At 38.4% G+C, this 25,085-nt stretch overlaps 1 protein-coding gene across 3 annotated transcripts in view; it reads left to right on the top strand.

Annotated features, from left to right (window-relative positions):
- The window catches only part of PPP1R7 (protein phosphatase 1 regulatory subunit 7), a 917,460-nt gene that overhangs the window by 512,034 nt on the left and 380,341 nt on the right, over window positions 1-25,085 (top strand). For all 3 annotated transcript variants that reach the window (XM_044070331.1, XM_044070333.1, XM_044070332.1), the window contains exon 6: window positions 19,481-19,643. In XM_044070331.1, coding sequence (XP_043926266.1) covers window positions 19,481-19,643 — 163 coding nt within the window. The remainder of the gene's footprint in view (window positions 1-19,480; window positions 19,644-25,085) is intronic.

The raw sequence follows: 25,085 nt of genomic DNA, 5'->3' as shown, positions 1-25,085 counted from the left end.
CTGCAAGAAGGGTGTCTGAGTTACAGGCCCTTATGGAAGTTGAGCCTTTCTTAATTTTCCATAAGGATAGGGTGTCTTTGCGTACTAATCCTTCCTTTATGCCTAAAGTGGTTTCTAGTGTGGCTTTAAACCAAACTATTCATTTGCCTACGTTTTATGCAAACCCCCAAAATAAAGGGGAAAAGATTTTGCACACTTTGGATATACACAGGCAGTTGCGATATTATTTGAGCAGAACTAAAGGGTTTAGGCAGTCTCAGCAGTTATTTGTTTAATTTGCTTTGGGTTCTCAGGGCAAGCCTGTGTCAAAACAAACTATTTCTAAGTGGATTGGGTTTTGTATTGCTTTCTGTTACTCCCATCGTGGTAAGGAGATTCCAGCTGGGATTAGGCCCCATTCCACTAGGGCTACTGCCACTTCTACAGCTTTTTTAAGGGGGGTGGCAACTAAAGATATTTTAGAGGCAGCTACTTGGAGTTCAGTGCATACTTTCTCTAAGCATTACCACCTTCCACTTTACTCTAAATCTAGGGCTGGTTTTGCCACTGCAATTTTACAGGGCATTTTGGCAGCTCCTACTGCTTTATAGTTTTGCCATCCTCCCTTACCTCTGCTTTGGGATTCTACCCAAGTGTAAGGACTGCAGCAATGTGAGATGAAGAACATAGTACAGTTTTGTACCTACCATAAATGTAGATGTTCGAAGATCCACATTGCTGCAGTCCAATTTACCCTCCCTCCTTCCCCTCTGTAGTTAGAGGCGGTTGTGTAGTTTGGGTTGTACATATTGTGAATATTGTATATATTGTACATAGGGTTAGTACCAGGGTGGTTGGTTGTTTTTTGCTGTCTTTTGGGTTGACCTTTCTTTTTAGGGTCTTCTGACATCTGGGGCAAGAAAAAACTGAGGATATGACGTCGGTCATGCGCATTTGTACCCTGACGTCCTGATGTCAGTCTTAAGCGCCTTGACCGACGTCAGTCTAATACTTTGATATTCGGGCCGACCGAGGACAGCGGACTACCCAAGTGTAAGGACTGCAGCAATGTGGATCTTCGAACATCTACATTTATGGTAGGTACAAAACTGTACTTTTTACCCACTGTTAGTTGCACATGGATAGTCTCTGATGCTTTGTGCTGTGCCACCAACCTGGAGGTGTGGGTATCTTTGACTAATATTGATACTCCCCCTTCTTTTGTGGGTCGGTCCAAGTTTTGGGGCCGAAAAGCATGGTATGAGGTATAACCTGGTAGTGCTGGGGTGCTCTCGGGAGCCTTGAACCAGGTTTCTGTTACTGCACAGATATCGATTTTCTCCATGCTAAGGAGAGTTTCGAGTGCGTGCATCTTGAGGTTTAGACTTCTGGCGTTGAGTAGCATTACTCTTAGTTTCTTATCCCTTGTGATACCTATGGAGGTGAGTTTGTCTTTTGAGCCTTGCCTAAAAAGGCACTATGGGGGTAGCAAGAGCCTTTGCCAATATCCGAAAGCCCAGGGGTGACAGGTGCAGGCCGTCCCTAGCGAAGCATCGTGGCTTGTCGAGCATGTCATCCCAGGCTGACAGGCATTGGATCCCCTTTGAATGACACCAATAATTAAGCCAATTGTTGAAATTGATCATCTTGTCTTCATATTGTGGCATCATTCTTGGTGAGGGTAAGATGCTACTCGAGGTCAGGGTCATACCGGCCTGGGCCACATGCTCAGAGAGCTCCTCTATGTCTCTTTTCATGTAGTCCAGGGAGGTACATCTCAGGTCATTCACACCAGCATGGACAATGACTGAGTCATATTTGTACTTGCCTTGGAGTGACCTGAGTGCTTGTGTTATGTGGCAGATCCTAGCGCCCGACAGGCAGCTCACCGTGACCTTCTCCTTGTTCAGCCTGGTGAGCGGGACGTCAGTGTGCCTGATGATAGAGTCACCTATTACAAGTGTATCAGGTGTGTTGTTTAGCCTTAAGGGCTGCGACTGTTCGGCACACTGGCTTTGTGAGATATGTGTTGCACGTGTTTTGTTTTGGGGTAGCGGTTGCTTGGGTGTCTGCTTTGGAGGTCTCTGCTACTTAGGCAGATTTTTATTTAGAGCCTCCGAGTATGTTTTTGTGTGTTTGTGTTTGGTCTGCTGTCGTGGTAGGTCTATGTGAGACTGGAATTGTACTGAGTGTGGTTTCCTTCTCCTCCTGACTGGTTACGCCAGTACTGAGTTGAGAGAGCTTAGCCTCCAGTTTGGCTATATGGATGCATCTCTCACATATGTTGGAATTTATTGGGAGGAGGAGAGGGTTGTCTGTGTACATGAGGCAGTTGTAACATTGCCTCAAGATTCCCAGATTCACCAGCTGGACCGGACAGGAGATTGACAACTGACCTTTGGACATGCTAGAATAGTATTGGGAATTCCTTTATAATTGAAAAAAAAAAGGGCCAATGGGGAACAAGGTACTCGAGAGGACTTTGTGAGAGTGTAGTGCTTTTAATTTTTTAGTGCTGACTTATATAATTGCTTTAGTGAGCAAGTGCCTTTAGTGAGCAAGTGCCAGGTAACTTAAATGCAATGTGTTACAGGTAACTTAAATGCAAAAATGACAAACAGTAACTTTCTTTTAAGTGAAACAAGGAAATGAGTACAGTAAGCAATGCAGATATCACTAGGGATCCACAGAAGTGCTGAAAGGCCGTGGTTTAGGTGGTATTAGCGTTTCAGGGAAATAACAAGCAAACAAACAACATGCATACAAACAGAGCTAGATTCAGCAGGCCTGGATCTAGTCTATGCTACAGTAAACAAGGTGTACCAATTTCAGTAAGAAACAGTTGAAATATGCAGGCACTATAAGCCTTTAACCAGAAATTCCCACCTCAGAAGGGCAGAGTCCAGCCTCTCCTCCCACAAGAGTGCAGACCACGAAACTTCTTAATGTAAAATAACTGGCCTGAAGCCCAAGTGCTTAAACCAGAACTAATACACTTTTAGAATAACAGACACTGAGCCCTCAATCAGCAGTTCCCAACTTAGAAGGATGTAAGCCACCTGTACTGCCACCACAGTTCAGGCCACAAACCTTCCTAATGTAAAACAACTGGTCTGAAGCCCAAGTGCTTAATCCAAAAGACTTAGAATGATAGCTACACTTTAATCAAGTTACTACCAAGCAGTAATAAATACAATTGAATACTTTGAAGAATGCCTGGATTAGTGCGTAAGTTATACAAACAAAGCTAGATTCAGCAGGCCTGGATCTAGTCTACGCTACAACAAACAAGGTGTACCAATTTCAGTAAGAAGCAGTTCAAATATGCAGGCACTATAAGCCTTTAACCAGAAATTCCCAACTCAGAAGGGCAGAGTCCAGCCTCTCCTCCCACAAGAGTGCAGACCACGAACCCTTTTAATGTAAAATAACTGGCCTGAAGCCCAAGTGCTTAAACCAGAATTAATACACTTTTAGAATAACTGACACTGAGCCCTCAATCAGCAGTTCCCAACTTAGAAGGATGTAAGCTACCTGTCCTGCCACTACAGTGCAAACCACAAACCACCTTAATGTAAAACAACTGGTCTGAAGCCCAAGTGCTTAAACTAAAAGGCTTAGAATGAGTTGCACCAAGAAGTAATAAATACAACTGAGTACTTTTAAGATGACGCAAAAGCAAAATAAATTAGGAAGAAACACAAATACAGTAAAAGCAGATAATTTTTTTTTTCCAGAAAAGTAGCAAAAACAGTGGTAAAAACAATTCACGTGCAGTGCAAGCTGGCACACTTGAGTATGTAGCAATATTAGTCCACACACAGTTTGAAAAAAATGTAATTAAATTAAAAAGGACTAAAAGCAAGTGCAGAAAGGGTTTATTAGATAGAATGCGGTAAAGAGATGGGACTGGGGGAGTGTCCTAGATCAAATCTACAGTGGGGCGGGCACTGCAAAAGCCACCAAATTTAAACTACAACCAAGAACATGGAGGGGGGTGGGGAAGACAGTTTCAACAGAGCTAGATCTGAGGAATCAGTCCAAATTATAAAACCACAGTAAAATGCAGAAAATATACTTAAATCAGCTTATGTCCAGTTGATGTATGCAGACAAATCTCAGTAGCAAGCAACTCTATTTAAAATGATTACAAGAAATGTAATCAACACAGGTTTTAATGTTATCAGAAACCCCCCAAGCTAATTAACACTTAAAGGAATTTCAAAGCAGTTTAACAACTAGTGCAGAGCTTCAGAGACACACACAAGACAGTTTCAACATAGCTAGATCTGAGGAATCAGTCCAAATTATAAAACCACAGTAAAATGCAGAAAATATACTTAAATCAGCTTATGTCCAGCTGATGTATGCAGACAAATCTCAGTAGCAAGCAACTCTATTTAAAATGATTACAAGAAATGTAACCAACACAGGTTTTAATGTTATCAGAAACCCCCCAAGCTAATTAACACTTAAAGGAATTTCAAAGCAGTTTAACAACTAGTGCAGAGCTTCAGAGACACACACAGGACAGTTTCAACAGAGCTAGATCTGAGGAAGCAGTCAAAATTATAAAACCACAATAAAATGCAGAAAATATACTTAAATCAGCTTATGTCCAGTTGATGTATGCAGACAAATCTCAGTAGCAAGCAACTGTATTTAAAATGATTACAAGAAATGTAACCAACACAGGTTTTAATGTTATCAGAAACCCCCCAAGCTAATTAACACTTAAGGAATTTCAAAGCAGTTTAACAACTAGTGCAGAGCTTCAGAGACACACACAAGACAGTTTCAACAGAGCTAGATCTGAGGAATCAGTCCAAATTATAAAACCACAATAAAATGCAGAAAATATACTTAAATCAGCTTATGTCCAGTTGATGTATGCAGACAAATCTCAGTAGCAAGCAACTCTATTTAAAATGATTACTAGAAATGTAACCAACACAGGTTTTAATGTTATCAGAAACCCCCCAAGCTAATTAACACTTAAAGGAATTTCAAAGCCGTTTAACAACTAGTGCAGAGCTTCAGAGACACACACAAGACAGTTTCAACAGAGCTAGATCTGAGGAATCAGTCCAAATTATAAAACCACAATAAAATGCAGAAAATATACTTAAATCAGCTTATGTCCAGTTGATGTATGCAGACAAATCTCAGTAGCAAGCAACTCTATTTAAAATGATTACAAGAAATGTAACCAACACAGGTTTTAATGTTATCAGAAAAACCCAAGCTAATTAACACTTAAAGGAATTTCAAAGCAGTTTAACAACTAGTGCAGAGCTTCAGAGACACACACAGGACAGTTTCAACAGAGCTAGATCTGAGGAATCAGTCCAAATTATAAAACCACAATAAAATGCAGAAAATATACTTAAATCAGCTTATGTCCAGTTGATGTATGCAGACAAATCTCAGTAGCAAGCAACTCTATTTAAAATGATTACAAGAAATGTAACCAACACAGGTTTTAATGTTATCAGAAACCCCCCAAGCTAATTAACACTTAAAGGAATTTCAAAGCAGTTTAACAACTAGTGCAGAGCTTCAGAGACACACACAGGACAGTTTCAACAGAGCTAGATCTGAGGAATCAGTCCAAATTATAAAACCACAATAAAATGCAGAAAATATACTTAAATCAGCTTATGTCCAGTTGATGTATGCAGACAAATCTCAGTAGCAAGCAACTGCTTCATCCTTGTATGCAGGTCTCACTGGTATATGGTCAGTTTTTATTTAACATTTGTTTACTGGGAAAGCCCAGTTGGGTCATAGCGCATTTTCACTGGACGCCCAGGGAGAAAAGTTCCAGCGACAATTAGTTGTTGTTGTGTCTTTCGGCTTTTAGGGGTCGCCACAGTGGAACTCTAGTCCGCTAGTGATTGGCAGTTGATTTTTACGTGCTGAGTTGCCGGTCCTAACGCACAACCTTCAATGAAGGTACGCCCATTCACGCATGTCTCCACAGAAGACGCTTTAGCTGAGAATCAAACTGAACAACATCTTGCTGTGAAGCGACAATGCTACCGCAGCACCACCACCGTGGATCTTAACAAAATTATTTTTATTTTACTTTTTATTTTACATTTGTTGACCGGGATAGTCTAACTGGATTTATGTCCATTTTCAGTAGAGTCCCGGGGAGATAAGCTTACTAGACTACTAACATACATGTACTAGTTGTTATACAGTTAAATACTACAAATTTTAAACAGTTCAGGAATCTTCACAGTTTATACAAAAAACATGTTACAAGCATTAGATAAGATATTTTAGACTTTATGTACAAGACTTCATTAGTAACTAGAAAGTAATTGTTAAACAAATACATGCTTCAAATTTCAACAGTTCAGCAATGCTCACAGTTTAAACAATAATTGTTGCCTGCCTTAGGTAGGATGCTTTAGAATTATATGCAGAAGAATTTAAGTAGGTATTTTAAATTCTCTATTAGAATAAGATATGTTTTTGCCAAGGATAGGCCTTGATCTAAAAAGAGACCGAGCAGGAATTAGTCTTAAGAGAGGGTGTTTGGGATATAGTATGAGATCAGTCTGGATTTGTACGCATACATAACCAATGAGTTTTAAGATAGTTTCAGATTGTGTTTAAAAAGTGTAAATGAAGACAGTGATGTAAGTTCATGGGGGAGTTGGTTCCAATACTTTCCAACTGCATTTGAGAACAGAGCATCTCCTGCCATGTTATTAGATTTACATGTTGATACTAGTAGTTTATTAGATGAGCATAAAGTTGAAAGTTTCTTATATTGGGTAATGAGACTAGCAAGTATTGGGGTATTAGTAGGTTGGAAAAGGGTTTTGTGCGCAGTGGTGAGTTGTTTAAAGTGAATCCGTTTCAGAAGCTCTAACTAGCCTAATTGTTTCAGGTTATGTCAGTGATGGGTTGTAAAGGAGGAAGCAGTAGCAAATCTGGCAATGCTATTGTAAGTGTTGGCTAGCTTGTTAAGGTTATTTTTTGACAAGTTAGTATATATGGAAGAAGCATAGAGAAGTGTGGAGATAAGGTGGGAATATGCAATAGTGGTTCTGGCTAGTGGGGAGATAAATGGTTTTATCCTATAGAGGGAGCCTAGTTTCCTGTTGACAGTTTTTATGGTATTGTTGATATGGGTTTCAAAGTTCAGGTTAACAATGGTTACCCCTAGAAGTTTAGTTGTTGGATCGGGAGATATGAGTGTACCATTATTGGATAAGACTAAAAAGTTCATTGGGAGTGATTTACAGGTAGGAGTGAAGAGGAGGAGTTTGTTTTTATTTTTGGGGTTCAAGAGGAGGTAGCGTTGTAGAAACCTAATCTTCTGTTTTATTGAACATTGTCTGAGTTAGTCTGTAGTTGGGATTGAGATTTAGCTGAGCAGATTATTGTCGAATCATCTGCGTATTGTACACAGTTAGTTAAAGGAATAGCTAGGTTGAGCTCATTGATAAATATTGAGAAAAGGAGGGGGCCCAATATAGAACCCTGAGGAACACCTAGGGTAACTGGGAGATGGGATGAAAGGTTGTCCCATAGCACTGCCTGCTGACTATTATCAAGGTAGGACTGGAACCATTTTATAGTCTTTGTGTCCAGAGAGAAGGATTTTAGAATATTGAGAAGTGGTGGTTGACCATGTTGAATGCTTTTGAAAGGTCAAGGAAAAGTGCTGAAGAGAGAAGATTGTTATTACGATTTTTATTGATGCTGTCAGTGAAGGACAGGAGTGCAGTTGTACTGTGGAAAGGCCTGAAACCATGTTGAGATTTGGCCAGTAAATTGTTCTGGAGTAGGTGGTCTAGTAACTTTGTTCTGGAGTAGGTGGTCTAGTAACTGTCTGTGGATACACTTTTCCATTATTTTAGCTAATTGGGAAAGTAGTGCTATGGGACGATAGAATATTCTCTGGAGTTTCCACCCTTGTGTAGGGGGATAATGTAGGAGATTTTCCAGATGGTGGGAATAGTGCTTTCTTGTATGGTTCTATTTATCAGCAATGATACAGGATAAGCTATGACTTTGGTTGCCTTTTGCAGGTATTCAGCAGGTAGCTGGTCAGCTGAGGGGTTAGTAGGTTTTAATTTACTTAAGAGGTTGCAGATGAGGAAAGTTGGGACAGGTTGAAGGTTTATAGTTGGGAGAGAGTTAGTAGTATTGGTTGGAAGGGCAGAGCTATAGGCTGTTAGTTGATTAGCAAGTGTTTGGATGGTCTCAGTGAAGAAGGTATTAAAAGCATTAGCAGTTTGCTTTGGATTATCGGAATTTGATCCTATAGGGGGTGGTGTTGCGGAGTGGCCTGGTTGAAGTAGTCTGTTTATGCTAGCCCAGAACTTTTGTGGTTGTTCTGTTGGAGGTGGAAGTAAGTTTTTTTATCTTCGAGTATAGCTTTCTTAGTCTCATTTCTTTTTTGCTTGAATTGTTGGTCTACGGGGATTTTAGTTGTTCTCCATAGTGCCCAAACTTTAGTTCTCTGTTGAATTGTCTGCCTGGTTTTCTTTGTAAGCCATGGGGCAGGTTTAGATTTAATTTTGATGGAATGCTTTGGTGCATGGTGATTAAGGATTGTTAAGAATTTTGAGTTAAATTAGTTTGTTGCTTTGTCAAGTGGGAGGTATTTTATAGGTGACCAATCACATTCTTTTAGTTCAGCATGGAAGTTATTGGGGTTAAAGTTTCTGTTGCTTCTTATTGTTTTATGTATGGTTGGGGTGTGTGAGCTCGACCTTTGCCTGATTATGTAAGTGAGACAGTGGTCCCTTACATCGTCAGGGAGGGTCCCTACATTATAGAGTTGTTGGTAATTATTCATTAGAATCCAGTCTAGGATGGATTCTTTGTTATTGGGTTTATTAATTCTGGTTGGGGAGTTAATTGTTTGTGAGAAGCCATTAAGGTTAATGTGGACGGTTGGTGATTCAGTAGAGCAGTCCTTCCAGTCTATATTAAAGTCTCCAAGAATTATTGTCTCTTGGGGAATTTTTGTGGAGAGCTCAGCAAGGATACCTTCCAGAGTGGTAGTGATGTTACCAGGGGGCAAGTAGGTACATATTATATTTAAAACAAGTAATCTCCGTGGTATCCCCGAAGTCTCAAAACAACCCACTAAAGTGTAGTGGGTCTAAAAACAAAACAGTGTAAGAAACTTCTCTGTGTGGAAGATTTTCAGTCCATATATTTCTAGTTAATCACTGTATATTAATCAGGTCAGACAATAGTAGTAGAAGTAGCGAACGTAAACTCGTCAAGTCAAAAAATAATAGAAAATATATAATTCTACAGCATTACTAAGTATTCGAAAGTAATCCAAGCAAGGCAGGCAGTCTGTTTCTAGTTGAAAATCCTTTATTAAGTACACAGACAAGCGATCCAAGTAAAACAAAAATAGAGTAATAATATCCTCACAAGGTTTCTAAATATATATATACTTTTTATCAGGCATGGGAGTGGTTTATTGTGCTGTAAAACAGTGTTATTGGTACACATGTTAAATTCACATCCCTTCCCCCATCAGTGTGACATTCGAGTTGGTCCTGCCCTACCTAGTAGCTGTCATAATAATATATAGCGCTAATGTACTTTAATGGTACATCTTATTTAACCAAATTATTAAGTAGATTATTAAGTCTGTGATTTTATACATGCCAAAATCACAGACTTAATAATCTACTTAATAATTTGGTTAAATAAGATGTACCATTAAAGTACATTAGGGCTATATATTATTATGACAGCTACTAGGTAGGGCAGGACCAACTCGAATGTCACACTGATGGGGGAAGGGATGTGACTTTAACATGTGTACCAATAACATTTTTACAGCACAATAAACCACTCCCATGCCTGATAAAAAGTATATATATATTTAGAAAGCTTGTGAGGAAATTATTACTCTATTTTTGTTTTACTTGGATCGCTTGTCTGTGTACTTAATAAAGGATTTTCGACTAGAAACAGACTGCCTGCCTTGCTTGGATTACTTTCGAATACTTAGTAATGCTGTAGAATTATATATTTTCTATTATTACTTTTTGACTTGACGAGTTTACGTTCGCTACTTCTACTACAGTTGTCTGATCTGATTAATATACAGTGACTAATTAGAAATATATGGACTGAAAATCTTCCACACAGAGAAGTTTCTTACACTGTTTTGCATATTATATTTAGGGATTTACTGGGGATTAAGTTGAAGTTTGGTGCTAATGATTTCTGCGTTATTTTCAGAAGAGGAACCAAGATCTAGTATAGATATTTGTAGCCCTTCTTTATAGAGGATAGCAACACCCCCTGCTTTTTTTACTTTGCGGTCTTGTCTCAAGATGTACCCAGATGGAATAATTTCAGTATCTTGTGTAGTGGGTTTTAGCCATGTTTCTGTTAAATATATCAAAGGAATGAACATCCAGGAGAGCATGGAGATGGGCAGTTTTGTTATTTATGCTGCGAATATTGAGGTGAGCTATATAGAGTGAGTTGGAAGATTTAAATGGGATATTTAGGGTACAGGTAACATGAATCTGTGGTTCTGTGCTAGTTTTTTGCCCTGGTCCTGGGTTAGGATGAATTTCCCTATCTGGTAAGGAGAGGTGTAATAGTTTGTTTAAGGGATAGTGGAGGTTAAAGTAATGGTGAAGAGGTCTTTTAGGTTTTAGATAGTTGTATTTGATATGGGTCAATCTGTGATATTTAGCAGGTAAATAGCTAGGTAAAGATGTTATATTTATGTGTTCTGGGGAGTTAATTAGAGGTATAGTACTTGTTTGTGCTTTAGGGAAGCTCAGCTGTAAATATTTTGACTGTTCATATGAGGTTAGCAGGTAGGCTGCCATTAGAGAAAGTAGGGGAAAGACAATGATTAGGAGCTTTAGTTGGATTTGGAAAGGTCGTGTTTGCATAGTGACTAATAAGCTTATTGGTGTTCTTTAAAGGGGAGGAGTTATACAAGGGGTGATTAGAGAGAGGTGTATGTAGAATGTTAACAATATGACTATTGTGATTGGATTTGAGAGGAAGAGGGTGCGGTGAGGATGTATAAGCGTAGGAGTAGTAGAGGTGGGTGGGAAATGGGGGTAGGGGAGCGGAATCAGTTGAAGCAGCGATTTACAGTAGGTAGGTAACCCTAAATACTGGTATAAAGTTAAGAGTAGATAATAGAGCTATTTGGAGGGTGTGTGAGAGCTAACCATAAAAATAAATGGATGTTATGGGTGACAGTTTAATAGCAAGTCTGTGGATAAACAGTGTATAGCAAAGGTGTAGTACAGGTCAGGAGAAGGTTTCAAGGCCTGGAAGGGACAAGTCTGCCACCTGGTGGCCCAAATTAATTTATTGTAAGCAGGATAAAAAAGGAGGGAGTTTAGGTTCCTAATGCAAGAAAAGGAGTAGTGGTTCCGAGTGTCTTTAAATGGTGGAAAAAGTAGATTAGATTGGTTACAGAGTGGGGAGGGAGTAAAGCTGCTGGTTTTCCTGGTTAGCGCTTTATAGCTACCTGGATCTAATAATAAGTTATAGGCTATACTGGCCGTGATAGTTTAGACACATACTTTCATGCTCCCTTTACTGAGAAAGTACAGCTCAACTGTAGAGACTGAAGGGGGTTTGGGCAGGGTCCTTGTTGTTCAGGTTGTTAGTTCTGACTTAATTACATTGACTTGTACACCTTAGAATAGGACATAATGTATATACCATGAATTCACATTGATTGATAGCAGATATTTATACATCCAGATGTTCATAGCAGTCTAGCACAATAGAACACATACATAAGGATTTTAGTATCAAAAATTTCACATTGATGGACAGGGTAGACAGCTATACATGTAAAAGTACGTAGCAATACTGCAGATTAAAAACGGACATAAGGCGAATATGAGAAGAAGATATTCAATTCACAAGACAATTGGACTTTGCAAATATTATGATTCGGATAGAAAATGGATGGCTGCAGTGGTGCAGCGGTTAGCATTGCTGCCTCACAGCAAGAGGTTCTCTGGTTCGATTATCATTTGGGGTGCCTTCTGTGCGGGTCTGCATGTCTTCCCTGCAGTCAAGTGGGTTTCTCCAGGTCCTCCGGTTTCCTGCCACATCCCAAAGACATGGTGAAGGTGATTTGGGCACTCTAAATTGGCCGTAGGTGTGTGTGTGTGTGTGTGTGTGTGTGTGTGTGTGTGTGTGTGTGTGTGTGTGTGTGTGTGCCTTCTGTGGAAGGTTGGGCACTGGGCTGGTGGCTCAACATCGTAAAATTCCCCTGCCAATTGTTCTACAGATCGTTGTTCCACTGTGGCGACCTCTAACTGGAAAAGCCAAAAGGAAAAGATGATGATTCAGATAGAAACTATACTAGGGATTGGTTAAAAGGATGCAATTGTAATAGTATGATTATTTTATATGTTATGTCATGTAGGACGGGGATGAGAGGAGAGGAGTTGCGGAGGAGGAAAAAGGGGTGATGAGAACCTAGGTATTATAGAATAATGTGAGGGATATGTATAGCAGAAGTGCGAGGAGAACAAAGGTTAAGAGAAAGTATGGTGTTGGGAAAAGTTGGAGAAGGAAGAGTGAGAAAGAGTTTTTTTAGTTAGTTTTTTCTAGAAATAGAGTGCGGATGTGTGTCTGTGTGTGTGTGTGGAAAATGTAAAGTATGCTAAGTAGGATGAGGGAAAGAGAAGAGAGTAATATTGGTATTGGTAGGACGATAATATGGGAAAGGTAAATTTATGGCTAGTTAATTGTGAGGGGGGAGGTGGGAGAGGAGGTTATTAGAAAATGAGTATAACTACATATGCTGGACATAAAGTGGAAGGACTGTGGATTTGGAAACTAATGGACAGGAAGAATAAGACTTATCCAAGGCTAGAGCATGGATAAAGCCAGTTATTACTCAGGTGGCTCTTAACTAGACTTTTGAAGTGAATGAGGTTAGCCGTAGTTATAGCCACTTAGGTAGTATGTTTTTGATAGGTTGGAGGAAGCGGGTATCTCTGGAGAAAACTAACCCGTACGCGAGGAAAGCATGCATACTCAACACAGACTATGAACAGAGGTCATAAATGAACTGTAAACTCTGAGCTGTGAGGCAGAAGTCTTTTGGTAGAGCTACCATACTCATGATGTTTGCTAGCTGAAACCGGAGATTTTGGTTTGTGCAGTTTGATGTTGCTTAAAGGAGAACTGCACCCACAGGCTGAAAAAACATGTTTATTTCATCGTGTCTTGATGTTTCCTACATTTTAACACCACTTCCAGACTCATGTTTTTTTTTTTTTTTTTTTTTAATGTAATTCCAGAGTCTGCCCACATGGGGTCCGGCATATTGATTTTTTATTCTAGGTATCCCACTTTGCAGTGTTTGGCTTTAAAATATTATGCCATAGCCCCTAAGCTCAGTGGCTGTTACTACTATTTCTTTCTAAAGTGGCCAGTTTTCATTCTTTTGTTATGCCTGATTTGTAGTCCTTAAACTCATCTCCCCTCCTCTAAATGCATCCCCTTCATATCTATCAAAGTGGTGAGTCTGAGCTGTTTGCTGGTGTGATTGGTAGCTCACAGCAGGAGACAAAGTTCATGTGCTGAGAATACTGTTCTGTGTGGTTATCACTGTTTGTCTTTTAAGTAGTCATTGAAAAGCAGGAAGTGGTAATTAGACCTGACTGACTAAAAGAAAGCAGGGTATACATGAAAATGCATATAAAGTCAATGCATTGACAGGAGCTTTAGGGGATATGACGGAATATTTTAAAGTCAAACACTGCATTGTGGGATACCTAGAGGCAGACAAAAAAAAATCAAGATGCTGGACCCAACATAGGCAGACTCTGGAAATGCATTTAAAATAATTATATAATTTTTTTTTTTTTTTTTTTAGAGTCCAAAAGTAATGTTACAATGTAGGAGACATCAAGACTTGATGAAATATACATGTTTTCAGTCTGCAGGTGCGGTTCACCTTTAACTTTCCCCCCATTTGCATTGATTATGAGATGGTTTAGTTTGGTTTTATGCTCTTGAGTCATTTATGAATCTGGGTACCATATGACCATTGAATCGTATGGAATCCTTACTTAAAAGCAACTCCTGTGAATCCTTAAGAGTCATGTAAGGTTTTGTCCCTTCTTTGTATAGGAGGAATTAACTATAGGAGTGTCCATTGAAGAAGAGACTGGTTTCCTGACATACCTTTATGACACATGTATAGCTACAGTCCAGTTTCACAAAGTAATGTTACATTTGGTTTGTCTGTTTGGAGACCCATTTTCAGTGAACACTACCTATTTTTCACCACAGAGGTCATTACATGGGAATGGAGATTCATGGATTTATTTCATTCTTTAAGGGAACTAGCAGAGAGCAAATATCAATTATTTGCTGTTGTAGAGCAACATATTAAACATTTGTTCCTGACATAGCTTCCCTACAGATCCTTCTGCTTTAGGTATTACTTTCAGCCTTGAGGTGTGAAAATGAGTCCCCCTAAGATGTTCCTTCTCTTCCATTAGAGAAGGAAGAGGAGTATTCCTGAATACCTGAAGCACTTTATCCTTATTTCTGGCTCACTGACAAGTAATATAGCCACATGCAAGTCATATAAACCAATTCAGAACTACTTCTGTCTTAGCATTCTGAAAAGGTTTTCCTTATTTCATATGTCCATAATTTGTACTGACCCTGTAGAAGGTAACCTAATTTTTTTTTTCCAGTATGAAGAACACCTTGATTAACATTAGGAGTCCTGTTTGATGGGTCTGAAATTGAGGTCATAGTCTTCAGATCAGACTTATCATTTGTTCTCCAAAGTTGTTGTGCTTTTATGGCTTGCTCCCCTTATTTCAACGCATGTTGTGACATCTGACACCATAGAGGGACAGCAATACCCATCATCAGTTCATCTCTGCAGCTCACATGGTTTGAGTCTTGATCCTAGCATCATGGAAGAGTTTATGTTCAAGTCTAAAGCACCAAAGCTTTCAGTATGTGTGACTACACCATACAATGAAGCAAAATCTACACCAGTGTTGGCTGTAGTGCCAGAGAGCAGAGTACAATGCAAAATGCTGCCATAGTACTAGTGGTTGAAAGTACTCAGAGTGGTGATTGGCAAACATGGGAACGTACAGCCCTAGGTCTTTACTAGATTCTAAGCAGAAAATGGCAGGCAGACAACACTACTTTCTCATGGAGGTATTTCTGTTGTAGAACTTGCCCTCTCATTTCCCATTTGTAATGCTCTTACTGTTTGAGCTTGCGTCCATCCTCCATTTTGGTAGGTGATGAGGGTATGTATGTCCTCGGCAGTTGGCACCAGCAATATTCTGGTGTAGCTGTCCATTTCAAAATACTGTTGTCAAAGGCCAATCCACTAAAGATATAGCTGTTTCTAGTGCTTGTTTCTAGAATTGCATTTGCAGACATCTGCACCACGTCTACTTTGTCATGATTGTATACCTTCACCAAGCTTCATTGTCTTGACTGTGTCTCCAGGAGTTGAGGTTCCTTTGGTACATATTTAGTTCAGGATTTGACCTTCCAAACCCTAATTCTTCCACACTGGTGCAGTTACTGTGTGGTATACAACCAATTTGTGTGACCCATCAAAGAATGGTACCTGATATTAGACATAAGAGATGCATTTTTCCTATATGAGCTGAGCTTCTTGATGGTCACAGGTACTCTGCTCATGGACAGCTTTTCCACGTAGCTTCTTGTAGGATTTCTATTTAATTCAGGTATATAGTAGTGTATGTATAATACTTGTGTCTTGAATTGCAGAAATTGTGCTCACTAGTGATTGGGGGTTAAGTGGTGGTCATAAGGGATAAGAGTACTTGTGCACTGCATGTGATGTCACATGGTACACCAGTACTGAGATACTAGGGACTGCTGAGAAAAATACAGAGTTGTGATCTTCCATCAAGGAAGGCACCTCCTCACAAAGCAACTGATAAGGTAAGAAAGCATCAGTTCACCAGTTTTGATAGAGAAACTAAAGAAGAATTCTCAAAAATATACCAAATGTGTTTGTATAAAAGTGCTGAGACCCATCCAGTAATGTCTGACCATATACTAATAAGAGGTAATATAAAATAATCGAAAGGCATTGGTATTTCCATATATGTTTATTAAAAAGAGAAATTTAAGGAATGGGTAATGAGTAAAGTGGGGAGTTCTTAAGGCAGGTGGAAACTACTGCTGCTGGGCTATCTCATGAATGGAATAAGATGAAGATGGATTTAAAAATATAGTAGAATTAAGAGAGAGTGAGATGTGGAGAAAAGTAATTAAAATTATTTGGAAGGACTGGCAAAAGTTAAGTGTTGCAGAGGAAGGGTACTGTTACAGTTCAAGAGGAGGAACAGTTGCAGAGTGACAACAGGAAAATGAGAGCATCTGGACAGTGTGCAAGAGTTTAACAAAATAGTTGTTAAACAGTTGTTTTTGATGGTAATCTGAAAGAACAGAAATACATAGCACAGAAAGTGGAATAAGATGTGACAAAACTCTAGGACCTTATAACAAGAAGGTTCAGTAGGAATCCTGGAGAGATAATGGAGATTTCTGCCTTGTTCTGAACGTTCATATAGAGGCGAGGAGTGGGAGAAATAAGAAAGGGTCACAACTGTAAACATTTTTTGGAAACCTTGAATGTGAAATACAACTTGTGTATAATCAAGCAACATAGAAATCTCCAGGAATGGATGGAAGTTCTGAAGGACAGAGGCTGTAGAAACTTTGGAAGACACCATTTAATATTTTGAGGGTGGAGGAGCACCTGTGTCATGGGAGAAAACAGTAGTGGTACTGAAGGAGGGCTAGGACGCAGCAAGACCTTGCATCAGATAGAGTATTTTCAATTCCATTCACGATTTCAAAACATTTCTCTATACTAGCTATGAAGATGCTATTGAAATGTTTGTAAACAGTAATAGAACAGTGATGATTTAGATAGATTTGGAATGTTAAAACTTCATTATTATTGATTAGTTTAGATGTAAATCCAATAGGGTTTGCTGGGAATTCACGAGCATGGCACTTATTTGCATTCCCAAATAGTATAACAGAGTTAAAAAGATGACTATGACTGATCAGAGGCAAACATAAAAGTGTGAAGGAGTCTTTTCTGTTGACTCTAATTTAAATAGAGGGACCAAGCAAGGATGTCCCCTTTCCCCTTTATTTTTTGTATACCTGGAGCCTTTATCTAAAACAGTGACAGGAAGATGAGGGATTTGCAAATTCAGGGATGTCATCTTTATGGCAGTCCATAAAAACTAACAGTGTTTGTAGAAGATACTGTTCTGTAGTTGATGAATCCAAATGACATTAGAAACTGAGTGGCAAATCTGACTAAGAGGACACTGCTGAGCCCCCAGACTTAACGACATATGCTCCTACGAAGGAGGCTGGACCACAAGTTTTAAAGATTGGACTAATTTCTGGTACTGATTGTTTACTCACATGCTTCACGATAGAAAAGATTAACTTGCATCACTCAAGTGATTTTAAAATGTTTACATTTAAGTAGGTTCTAAATTCATTCTTGTATCATTTTTATGTCATATTTGTTGTTTTAGGCAGTTCTTGTAGGCATGATGCACTTGTTTCCATAATCTGGCGAAGCCATTTAGTGAAAGCTTGTTTGATCTGTTTTAGCGCACAAGACATTCTCTCAATTGAAAGTGCAGTCTTTAAGCATGCCTTACAGATGTGTTTAAGTTGTATTTCCCTTTAAGATGTTCATCTAGGTGTAGAATTTGAAAGACCTGCTTTAATATTGGTAAACATGTACTAAAATGAGCATGTGTATACACCACTTTAAGAGGTAAAGGTACTAAGTAGCCTGACTCCACAAGGCCCTTCGCCCACTGCTTGCTTGACTGTGGCAGCATAACCATCTTCCAGTTTAATTAGTCAATTTAATATACAACCCCAGTACCAGTTGTTAAGGATGCCTTAAGTATGGGTGAATGAGGAAATTATAAATTTAATCTGTTAAATCCCATCACAATGAACTCATTTGATAACCTATTAAACAAGCCAGTCACCTGCACCACCACCAGTTAATAAACTCTGAAGTACTTTTACCTAGTCAGTCAACCGCATTGTTGGAGTATAAATAAAGCTGTTAGCTTGCTTGAAAAACTAGATCAGTGTTAATGTCCCTTAATTATTAAGGAATTTTATTAAAGATAAGTAACTGTCATCCCCAACTTTTTTTGGCTAATAAAAGTATACCTATCATAAGAACAGGACCAAAGGGACTAAAACATTTTCATTTCCTGTCTCTTATTGTCCGTGGCCATTAATTTCCATTCCGCTACTTTATTAAAAAATCTTCTGCATGCTCTCTTCCCCAAATATATTTAGCTGCCACAGCAGAATCCATTTTAATCCATACACCTAACTTTTCATCTGTTCATATCCCCATAAATATAGGCATATTTGAACTAGTTAATGTGTAGGCACATTATTTACCTGTATAGCTGACTTTTGGAACTGAATGGGTAAGTGATAGCCGCCATATTCTTAGGTCAGTAAATGGTGGATCATTTTTCTGATGGTTATAAACCATACATTGGGAAAACAAAAAGTGTATCCAATCCAGCAATCCTGTGGATGCCATTCAACTTTTTCTTTATCAAGTAAATTTGGAACTTATGATGTAAACACAAGTGCTGTGAGTGCTGACATGTATGTAAAATAAGTGTTGTACTTTGCATTATCGTGGGATAGGGTCTACATTGCTGCTGTTTGTTTGCTTTTATAGTACTTATGCTGCAAGTATTGTTTTTATATATGTATAGGTTGGCTGCCCCTTCCTTTATATACATAAAAGTACTGTCTTTCTTGTGCTGCACACAGGCTGTAATAGTACAGTCAGCTCCTGCCTTGTACAAAGTCTCCATAGTTTTGGTTCAGTATTCAGTTTTTTTTTTTTTAGTATGTGGAAACACTTTTTTGTAGTATGATTTCCTTACTTTTTATAAGCTGCACTGTACTTGTCTTTTTTTTGCATTAGGACCCTGAATAGTAGAGTAATAACCATATAGGATGCAGTTTTGTGCTTCTCTGCAGTGTACACCGTTTGCAAGTCAGATTGTAAAGTGGGTTCATTTTTCTTAGTATGCATAAATCCCAGAGTTGCAGTGCTAGCAATGTATTACTTTTGATATGCAGTCCCCACACTGTGTGTGAGCCACAGAGCTGCACATTGTAGGGGCCACAATATGCTATGTATACATTATGCCTGTGCTGTGTGTTAATTCTGTTGAAGTAAGAAATCATGCAGTTGAAATTCCCAGTGCATAATTTTAGCTAGTATAATTTAGAAGTTGAAGTCCTTCCTAGTGAGTTACAGATGTATATATGCGTAACAACTGAGTGCTGTTAGGTATGAAATTACTTGCATTGACCTTCGATGGTACCCCTGTTCACAGTAAGTCATTGCTCATCTGAGCTGTTCTAATTTTCTTAATGATTTTATTTAAACCAGAATCTTGGACCTTTCATTCAATGCAATCCGTAAGCTTGAGGGCCTGACGAATCTGACCAAGTTAAGGAAGCTGTTTTTGGTGAACAATAAGATAACAAAGATCGAAAACGTAGGTCATCTGCTGGAGTTGGAGATGCTAGAGTTGGGTTCAAACCGTATCCGGGTAAGAATAGGAGATTAATATTCTTTCATTGATTGCTGGATAGTTTGCAGAATTATAAGTCTCTCTTTTTTTTTAAAGGCATTGGATGTGTGTACATGTATTCTTAGTATTAAGTCCAAAACAGTTTAAGAAACTTCTCTGTGTGGAAGATTTTCAGTCCATATATTTCTAGTTAATCACTGTATATTAATCAGATCAGACAATAGTAGTAGAAGTAGCGAACGTAAACTCGTCAAGTCAAAAAGTAATAATAGAAAATATATAATTCTACAGTATTACTAAGTATTTGAAAGTAATCCAAGAAAGGCAGGCAGTCTGTTTCCAGTCGAAAATCCTTTAAGTACACAGACAAGCGATCCAAGTAAAATAAAAATAGAGTAATCATTTCCTCACAAGCTTTCTAAATATATATATACTTTTTATCAGGCATGGAAGTGGTTTACTGTGCTGTAAAACAGTGTTATTGGTACACATGTTAAATTCACATCCCTTCCCCCATCAGTGTGACATTCGAGCTGGTCCTGCCCTACCTAGTAGCTGTCATAATAATATATAGCCCTAATGTACTTTAATGGTACATCTTATTTAACCAAATTATTAAGTCTGTGATTTTATGCAAGGCAATATACTACATGGCTGGAAATATATCAACCTTAGTTCATTTTGCGATAAAAAATTATATATAAATATATACATATACATTTTGCATGTAAAAATCAGTTTCTATTTTCATAACCTATAGTTAAAGATCGCTTTCGTCCTTCTAGACTTCTTCAGGTCTGTGTACAAGAACCCTAAAAACCTATATAATTGTATAATTAGTTAGTATTGTTATTACCATCATTTTGAATAAAGTGGAAAAAAGACAACCAGAAAACAGTAAAAAAATATATGTATGATGATGGAAACAAAATATAAACTTAAATGTCAAATGATTTAAAATGGTATTTAAAACCAATTTGTAGGAAAAAATAAAATAAAATACACTTAGTCATGTAAACAGTGTGGCAATTTTCTAAGTTCCAGTGCACTTTTAATTGAACAGTAGTAGTTTAGTCCAGGCTTTCTAAAAGAGTTCAGCTTTAATTGCCATATGAGTTCCTGTTTCTCCAGAATATTCAGGATGTCTCCTTCAAGATCACCCATGTCTATGCGATCCAGGATCTGGAACTTAAAACCTGTGTGTCTTTTATGAAGAGAAAGGTGTTTGGCTAGTGCATTATTTTTACATCCAGAGCAGATTTCTGACAGATGACATGAAATCCTTTGCTTGAGTTTATTTATAGTCTTGCCCACATAGAATGCATCACATTCATTGCACTGTGCCGTGTAAATTACTTTTTTAGTGTTAGTCACCCCCTGCACTGGTTTAATGATCTTCTTTAAATAAGGGCAATAAAAACTATCACCTTGCTGTATAAATATACAAAATGTACAATTAGTTTCACATCTTTTAGTGCTTTTCTCACATGGTCTAGGTTTAAATTCAACAAAACTTCTAATATTCCTGGCCTTCCTATAAACAAATGATGGGGCTTCACCTAAGATGTTAATCAGAAAAAGGTTTCCTGTGACAATGTCCCAGTTTTCTTCAATAATATTTTTGATACTGTGATAATCCAAAGTGTATGTCAGGATGCAGCTATTTTTGCATTTGTTATTCTGTGTGGGATTACTTAACATTTTTCTACTGGGGAGGTTGAGTGAAGGTGCTTCAGTCCTTTTCAGTTCTATAATGGGTTCCAGGATGTTTTTTAACATCTAACTTTCATAGCCTCTCACTAGAAAATCATTCTCTAAGTTGTTCAGGTTTCTCAAAAATGGTTCCATCTCTGTGGTGATTCGAGCTAATCTATAGCCTTGGGATTTCACTACATTATACTTGTTTTTTGTAGGATGTAGACTTTTACTGTGGAGTAATAAGTTAACCCTTGTTGGTTTTCTGAATAGATCATTGGTGATTCTGTTATTGTTGATGTCCTTGGAAATCTGCATATCTAAGAAAGTGGTTGAAGTACAGGAAGAGGTAAACTTCAGGAAGGGTGTTGTTTGATTGTGGTAAGTGATAAAATCTCCAAGCTGCAAGGTGTCACCTTCCCACACAATAAAGACATTGTCAATAAAATGTAAATAGCATGTGATATGCTGCATGTAGTCTGTGTTGTTTAACACAAAGTCCTCCTCCCATTTGCCCAGGGCTATTTTAGCTATGCTGGGAGCTGGCTCTGGCTATCAACACTCTGCAGAAGCCTTTGACATCACAGAATGATCAGGACAGGAACATAAGCTGCAGCGGCAACCAGAACCGACAGAGAGTTCTACAGGACGAATTACAGGACTACCAGGACAACCGGGACCACAGACAATCCAGCTACCAGGAGTAGCAACACCATCACAGAGACCAGTTTCTTCAGGAAGACCAATATCGACAGCACAGACATCAACCACCACACCAATACCAAAGCCAGCACCAGTACCAGAACAAGAACGACGACCACCACCAGAGCCCCAGAGCTTGTCCCTCTTACCACGTCCCCCCATACCACAACCACAGCGAGGAATACTACTACAACCCACCGAGATTCCAGAAAGCAGAGGAGGAATTCCAGAGATCTTGTACTCTATCCACAAACTCCCAGGGAGACAGGAAAACAAAACAGTAGACAGGGGTGAGGGAAATACAATACCTGGGCAATCCCGACTGGAACCTCGACTACAACCCAGGTCCCAGGCTCAGACAGAGGAAACAGCCACAATAACAGGTACATTAACAACAACAACAGGCACCACAATAACAAGTGCTCCACTTATCTGGAACCACTCTTAAAGCACTGACTGAAGAGGAATAAAGTGTGTTGTCCAAAGGACTTACTTTTGTACCAAGCTGCAGGAGTGAGGTTGCTCAAGTACTGATAGACCTTAAAATGTTTGTGAGGAAGCTCAACTTAAGGGTACAGTTTCATGGCAAAAGTAATGACACTGAAAATAAGCCTATTGATGAAACTATAAAAAGGCCTAGCAGCTATTGTCCACCACTACATCAAACACTAGCTGCTTTCGAAGTGAAATGTGAGATGGATATCAGGAAACTGCTTAAAAAACCTCCAAAGAAAAAACTTTATAACTTAACACAGGGAGAAAGAAAAGCATTGCTTGAGCTAGGCAATGATAAATCCAGGCGTGTAATGAAGGCAGACAAGGGAGGAGGTATACTTGTGACTGATACCACTAGCTACAACCAAAAGATAGAGAACATGCTGGAGGATAACAGATTTTATGAGTTATTTACCATGGATGACATATAAAGAGCATATGATTTATGGAACACTAACCTCACCACATTATGGGAAGAAAAACTTCACTGAAAATCTTTATAATTATTTATGGAGCCCATGCCCACTTTTACCTTACTTTTTTGGAATACCAAAGCCACACAAGAACAGATAAGACCCACCTTATAGACCGGTGGTAGCAAGTGGAGGTTCCCTTACTGGAGCCACAGCCATTTACCTTGATTACTTGCTGAAACCTCTAGCAGAAAAGAATAAGTCATACATAAGAGATTCAATGGATTTTTTGAAGAAAATAAAAAACATTACAGTGGAAGCTGACAGTATTTTGGTAACTATTGATGTGGAATCCTTGTACACAGTGCTCCCTCACAATTACTGTATAACAGCGGCTATGGAGTCTTTTAAGAAACATAATCAGGGTACACAGGCACAACTGCAAAAGTTAAGCAAGCTCATTAATCTTGTACTGGACTTCAATTTCTTTACTTTCAATGGCAAACACTACAAACAAAAAACTGGTATAGCAATGGGGGCTGCCATGGCTCCCAGCATAGCTAACATAGCCCTGGGCAAATGGGAGGAGGACTTTGTGTTAAACAACACAGACTACATGCAGCATATCACATGCTATTTACGTTTTATTGACAATGTCTTTATTGTGTGGGAAGGGTGACACCTTGCAGCTTGGAGATTTTATCACTTACCTCAATCAAACAACCCCCTTCCTGAAGTTTACCTCTTCCCATAGCAGTACTTCAACCACTTTCTTAGATATGCAGATTTCCAAGGACATCAACAATAACAGAATCACCACTGATCTATTCAGAAAACCAACAAGGGTTAACTTATTACTCCACAGTAAAAGTCTACATCCTACAAAAAACAAGTATAATGTAGTGAAATCCCAAGGCTATTGGCTCGAATCACCACAGAGATGGAACCATTTTTGAGAAACCTGAACAACTTAGAGAATGATTTTCTAGTGAGAGGCTATGAAAGTCAGATGTTAAAAAACATCCTGGAACCCATTATAGAACTGAAAAGGACTGAAGCACCTTCACTCAACCTCCCCAGTAGAAAAATGTTAAGTAATCCCACAGAGAATAACAAATGCAAAAATAGCTGCATCCTGACATACACTTTGGATTATCACAGTATCAAAAATATTACTGAAGAAAACTGGGACATTGTCACAGGAAACCCTTTTCTGATTAACACCTTAGGTGAAGCCCCATCATTTGTTTATAGGAAGGCCAGGAATATTAGAAGTTTTGTTGAATTTAAACCTAGACCATGTGAGAAAAGCACTAAAAGATGTAAAACTAATTGTACATTTTGTATATTTATACAGCAAGGTGATAGTTTTTATTGCCCTTATTTAAAGAAGATCATTAAAAACAGTGCAGGGGGTGACTGTAACACTAAAAAAGTAATTTACAGGGCACAGTGCAATGAATGTGATGCATTCTATGTGGGCAAGACTGTAAATAAACTCAAGCGAAGGATTTCATGTCATCTGTCAGAAATCCGCTCTGGATGTAAAAATAATGCACTAGCCAAACACCTTTCTCTTCATAAAAGACGCACAGGTTTTAAGTTCCAGATCCTGGATCGCATAGACATGGGTGATCTTGAAGGAGACATCCCGAATATTCTGGAGAAACAGGAACTCGTATGGCAATTAAAGCTGAACTCTTTTAGAAAGCCTGGACTAAACTACTACTGTTCAATTAAAAGTGCACTGGAACTTAGAAAATTGCCACATTGTTTACATGACTAAGTGTATTTTATTTTATTTTTTTCTACAAATTGGTTTTAAATACCATTTTAAATAATTTGACATTTAAGTGTATATTTTGTTTCCATCATCATACATATATTTTTTTTACTTTTTTCTGGTTCTCTTTTTTCCACTTTATTCAAAATGATGGTAATAACAATACTAATTATACAATTATATAGGTTTTTAGGGTTCTTGTACACAGTCCTGAAGAAGTCTAGAAGGACGAAAGCGATCTTTAACTATAGGTTATGAAAATAAAAACAGATTTTTACATGCAAAATGTCTATGTATATATTTATATATAATTTTTTATCGCAAAATGAACTAAGGTTGATATATTTCCAGCCATGTAGTATATTGCCTTGT

Source organism: Protopterus annectens, chromosome 4.part1, assembly GCF_019279795.1.
Source record: "Protopterus annectens isolate FY-2018-M chromosome 4.part1, PAN1.0, whole genome shotgun sequence".
Taxonomy (NCBI): domain Eukaryota; kingdom Metazoa; phylum Chordata; order Ceratodontiformes; family Protopteridae; genus Protopterus; species Protopterus annectens.
Note: the sequence above shows the minus strand (reverse complement) of the source record. Positions and strands in the feature narration are given on the sequence as shown.